Source organism: Mesitornis unicolor, unplaced genomic scaffold (assembly GCF_000695765.1).
Source record: "Mesitornis unicolor isolate BGI_N332 unplaced genomic scaffold, ASM69576v1 scaffold2721, whole genome shotgun sequence".
In the NCBI taxonomy this organism is placed as follows: domain Eukaryota; kingdom Metazoa; phylum Chordata; class Aves; order Mesitornithiformes; family Mesitornithidae; genus Mesitornis; species Mesitornis unicolor.
The window spans coordinates 42760-47789 of record NW_010165615.1 but is presented as its reverse complement, the minus strand read 5'-3'; the positions used below and the strand labels follow the sequence as shown (position 1 = coordinate 47789).

The 5030-nt window shown below is 41.5% G+C and overlaps 1 protein-coding gene across 1 annotated transcript in view; it reads left to right on the top strand.

Annotated features, from left to right (window-relative positions):
• The window catches only part of UMODL1 (uromodulin-like 1), a gene marked incomplete at its 3' end in the record, with an annotated part of 49677 nt that overhangs the window by 2944 nt on the left and 41703 nt on the right, over window positions 1-5030 (top strand). The window contains 1 exon segment of the mRNA XM_010194676.1: window positions 1928-2170. Within this exon segment, the coding sequence (XP_010192978.1) occupies window positions 1928-2170 (243 nt within the window).

Genomic DNA, 5030 nt, shown 5'->3' with positions numbered 1-5030 from the left:
CTGCTGACCTGCTCTAAGTAACAGCACAGGGCTCCCTAGAGCCTGCTGGAAGGTCTCTTGCTCTCACATACATTCTCTGTAGCACCTCCTGGCATCAAACTCTGCCTTTTGCCACAGGACAAAGGCACAGATGGGTTAGGCAGAGCAGGGCCAGATTCCCAGGGGCCCAATGCTCTCCTTGGGTCTGGTTAGATGCAAGGTATTTATGCTGTGGATGGTCCATGGTCAGTGCCAGCCTCTTCTCCTTCCCTCTGCTCTTCCAAAGTGCCCTTGTCTTCAGGGAGGTGTCTGTGCCTACGTTTGGGAATTGCATCAAGCAAACCCGTTTTTCTTCATGGCCTTTTGAACATCTAAGGCAGGGGACATCTTTCAAACTGTTCTTATTCAAGCATCAGGCTGGAGGAAGACCTTCTGGGTGACTTGGTTGAGCCAGCTTAAGGGATGTATTGTGGCCTATGATACCCACCCCATGGTTTCTTCTGGACTGTCCTTGCACTACAAATAGATCATCCTGTTCAAAGCTCTTTTACCAGCCCTGTTCAAATTCAACATATATCTTTTGTTTAGCTGGAAAGCTAAACATGACAAAACCACGTGGTTTCTAAAAACCTGAAGAATTTCTGGGGAGGCTTTAATTGTTTTTACATGTTTCATCTTCTCAGGCAGGAGATAAGTTGTACAAATAAGATAAGCTGTAAATATTTCAATTGTATGCTTGTCGTGTATACTATGTTAGCTTCAGTCTGTCTGTTGACTGGCCCTGATCCCCTCAGAGCTCTCAGAAATAATAATCCTGCCATACTTTATTCCTTGCAGCTAATTAATATTTATCCTTATTAAAGTTTCTCTTGCTTTGTTTGAAGGATGATACGAGCATTTCAGTTCTATCCCATTATTTCCCACATGGGACACAGGGTGACTCACCCCCTCTGGCTTGTATAACATCTCATTAAGAGACAGCCTGATGTCTGTGACATGACTATAGGTTGCTTAATGCTAGTTCTTAAACTCCGTCTGGTTTTGTTGCGGCTGTCGTTTGGGTTTCTTTGTGGTGGTGGTCTTTTTTGTTTTGTTTTGTTTATCCCTGCTCCTGCTCAAGAATTTTGGTTTTGAGTAAAGCATGTAACAAGTTCCCTTCTCATCACGACTGCTTTCAGAACTACAGAAACTGAGTCCCAGTCCCAGACCTGTGTGAAATTCTGTAGCTAATGATCTTATCGTGGACTGGGTTTATACTGAAGTCAATGAACTACAGCAGCTCTTAAAGGGCCTACTCTAATATGCTCTACTACAAATGCAGATAGGCAACATAAGAGCTCCAGGAATACCTTTTGTGTCAGATACCTGAAAGTCCTTCCCAGTGATGTATAAGTAGCCAGCTTTAGCCCAGGGCGATGTCTGAAGGATGTCTTATTCCAGACATCTACTGTGACTCATCTGCTCATGAGTTCCCCGCTTTTCGTTCCCTTTATAGTCAGCATAGAAAGATGAACACTTTGGCAGTGTGAGCCTAGAACAGACATCTAAAGTACTTGGATTATTCTGCCCTGGAAATGCCTATTCTGCTCTACTATTAATGTCTATTAATATATATTAATTTCTTGTATACTTGAGTTAAATTGCCCTTCTTCTGCTTTGCACCTGAAGGCACTGAGAACTTAAATTTTCTGCCAATCTGCATCCTTCTATGACTGAAGTGATGCCTCTGACAAGCAGTCACTAGTAATTCTTTCTTTTGTCCATTTTCTGAAGTGACATCCTTCCTCACATCAGCTTTCCTGGAAATCATTCGTGTGTGTTGGTACTGTCACTGCTTTCTCAGAACAGTATTTTTAACTAGATACTATATGGAAAAGTATGCTCTGGAGTGACAAGTTAGTGCTGATCCCTTTCTTTCCTGTTTGGTGTTTGTTTATTTTCTCCCTAGAAAAAAGCCTCTCTTCGCTAGGATACCATCTGTGCAACTATAGCCTGACCAAAAATGTGTTTAAAGTGGTTACCTACCAAAAGTCCTATGAAAAAAGCACTTCCTGTGGAGGATGGATACCATGGATGATGTGTCCCCGGTCGTACTATAAAACACAGTATCATACTGTTGAAGTCCCTGAAACTATCACTCCTACAGATTGCTGTGAAGGATATGAACAAGTTGGACTCTACTGCTCTTTAGGTAAGTTTTAGTTAGATTAATATTTGAAATAAATGTCTGATGGAAGAGGATTCACTTAAACTGAGACATGTAAAGTCTTAATTCAGTTCTGGGCAATAGATTCCTGTTCACTGACATCAGTGTATCTGCAAAAATCTACAGTAAACTTGGTCCACCATGGTCCTTAGAGTAGACATGAAAGACTAAAGCTCCTGATTCTTGCTCTTTGCCACACTTAGTCACAAATTCACTAAAGTTCGAGGTAAGTATGAAGGCAGCACCTGCTCGCTACCCCTAGAAGGGCTCATTGCTTGTCTTGGTTCAGGCCAGTATCTGATGGGGCAAGTGGGAAAACTCACATAGCCTTGCCTGCTGCTGTGTCTGCTCTGAGCATGCTTTCACTTGCATTTACAGTAGGAGCTTTCTTCTCAAAAGTAATTCAGGGTGCACTTAGGAGAAGATCTCCTTTGATTTGGAGTAAGGTCAGTTTCCAGGTTGCAAACCCAGTTTTGGTGTTAATTTAAAACAACCTGAGGCCTCAGGGCAAGTTGGTACCAACTACTTTCTGATCAAAACTACATTAGGGTCCATTTTCTCAGAGCTTCCTTCATTACCTAGGGCTATGCTGGAGGACTAGAAACTGGTGTACATTTTGGTGGGTCTGATCTAACTTCTGCTTTTTAACAAGACTCTACTCAGGAAGTCTTAATTACCTTTAACTCAAAATGGAAGCATTTTCCCCTTCTTACATCAGGGCTGCTAGGTATCAATAAGAAACCAGCGATTTTAGCAGAACTTGAATTGTAGATGGAAGGGATTCCCTGGGGAGAAGGAACTTTTTTTTTCTTTTAAAATGAATAAAACCACATACTTCTGAGCTGAACAGGCATCTTGGATTAGCTAGGCCAGCGTTGAACTGTTCCACTTTCCAGAGAAGTTCTGCAGGACATAATTTTGTTTCCTATTATCAGTATGACATTGCATTTTCTCCAGTTCCCCTATACAAGTTATGGTCCTGGGAATTTACACAATCTCAGCATTGTAGCAAAAGATTGAAAAGTAAAGTTCCTATTGCAGCCCTGGCCCTCGCTTTGGGTCATAAGACTGGGGTGACTCAGTTGTGTGGCAATGTCCCCAAACCTGCTCCTGCATCAGATCACATAACGTGACACGAGAGGATATGAGCCATATGTCTTGTCATGGCATCTGGCAAGAACAATGTGTTCATCTTACTTTTAAGTTGCTTCAGAGCATTCAAACAATTTTTGCAAGGTGTTTTCTTAACAGTCACTAGTAGAATATTGCATCTAGCTAGGAAAATGCTTTTAGCAGAAAGACGGAAACACAGAGGTGGTCATTGTACTTACTTGTTTTTGAAATTATTTGCTAGAGGAGAGGAATTAAAGCATAATTAGATAGATATCATTCTTCATCTATTGCATCCTGCAATTGTTTGGCTCTGTGGTTGTTGCAGAGTGTCGGCCAGGGCAAAATTTGGCCTGCAGGTTACAGTATATCCAGGCAGTCCTGCCAGGCTGGCAAAGGACACACTGTTGACCATCTGTTTTCCAACTAGTAGTTCCAGGCTGGGGAAAGCTTCCAGTGGATCTAATTAGTGTTGAGTAGTCACTTAAGTAAAGTCTTTTGATATACATACACGTGTGCACATATGTAACAAATGACAAGGCTGAAAAGCAGTCGGAGAAAATTGTTTTTTAATTCTGTAGTACAAGAAAATAGCTGTGTGAGCTAAGTGTTGGGGAGTGATTAGGTAGTTATGGCTGTCTCTATTTGCACAAGAAACTCCATGCATGATCATGATTCTCAATGTGTTTCAGAACCTTTGAAAATCAGGACCATCTTCTTGGGTGGAAAAAAAGGCATCCTGGAAACACTTCAAATGTTTTTTCCTAGTATGATTCCTTGCCTTTTAATAGCATCTATAGGGCTATTTTAGGCTTGAGAGCTGTCGATGAGCTTATTTCATCTAACATTAACAAATCCGTAAATCTCTTGTAAAGGTTAGCTGCAGAATTTCCACTCTGCCCTTGCCACATTGTCAATGGGCACTCTGGGCAGCTTTGTTCATGAAATACTGCGGTCACCTTGACTCTTTTTCCTGACAAAGTTAATTTGTGAATATTTTAAACCATAAAAGGATTTCTATGGCTTGTAGGTGATTTCTGTGTTTACATTATTCTGGTATCTTCACTTTTTAGGGCACTTGTCATAAATTCTGTGAATGGTAATGCACTGTCTAGACACAGTCTTAAATAAATGATGAAAAGAGAAACTGGAATGGCTGAAATAACTGCACAGCATGCTGCTGAACTACTGTTATTTTCTTCTTGACGTTATCCATGCTGGCATGCTCTCCATCCCATTAGAGCGGAAAGGTCTGTGTGACCTTTTGCAGTAACAATCTCCTGGCCACTCCCCACCTTTTCTTCCCAGAAGCAAACATTTACCCCTGCCTGGGATATGACAGACCCTGCTTTTCTTGTTCCTTTACTGAGGGGGGGGAAATTCTAGATCATTAGTCAAGTTACTCTAGTAGTTCTCATTAGTTGCCCATCAATCCATTAGGATGGCATTACAGACACATGCGCAAACTATCTTTTTAAAATTTAAAATTGCAAAGTTAAATATCTAAAAGTTAGGAAGTGCTAGAATTAATTATAAAGATAGAATGAAATAAAAATGATCTTTTTTTCCTCTCTTTGTGCCTAAGCATGCAGATTAATAAACTCTTTTCAATTACCTGATTGGACGCTGCCTTGCCCCAGGACCTCGTTTCCCTGTGGTGCTCAGGGATGATGGAGCCCCTCTAAGGAGCTCCTCGGCAGTGCGTCATCCTGGCCTCTGTGTTTGGTGCATGGTG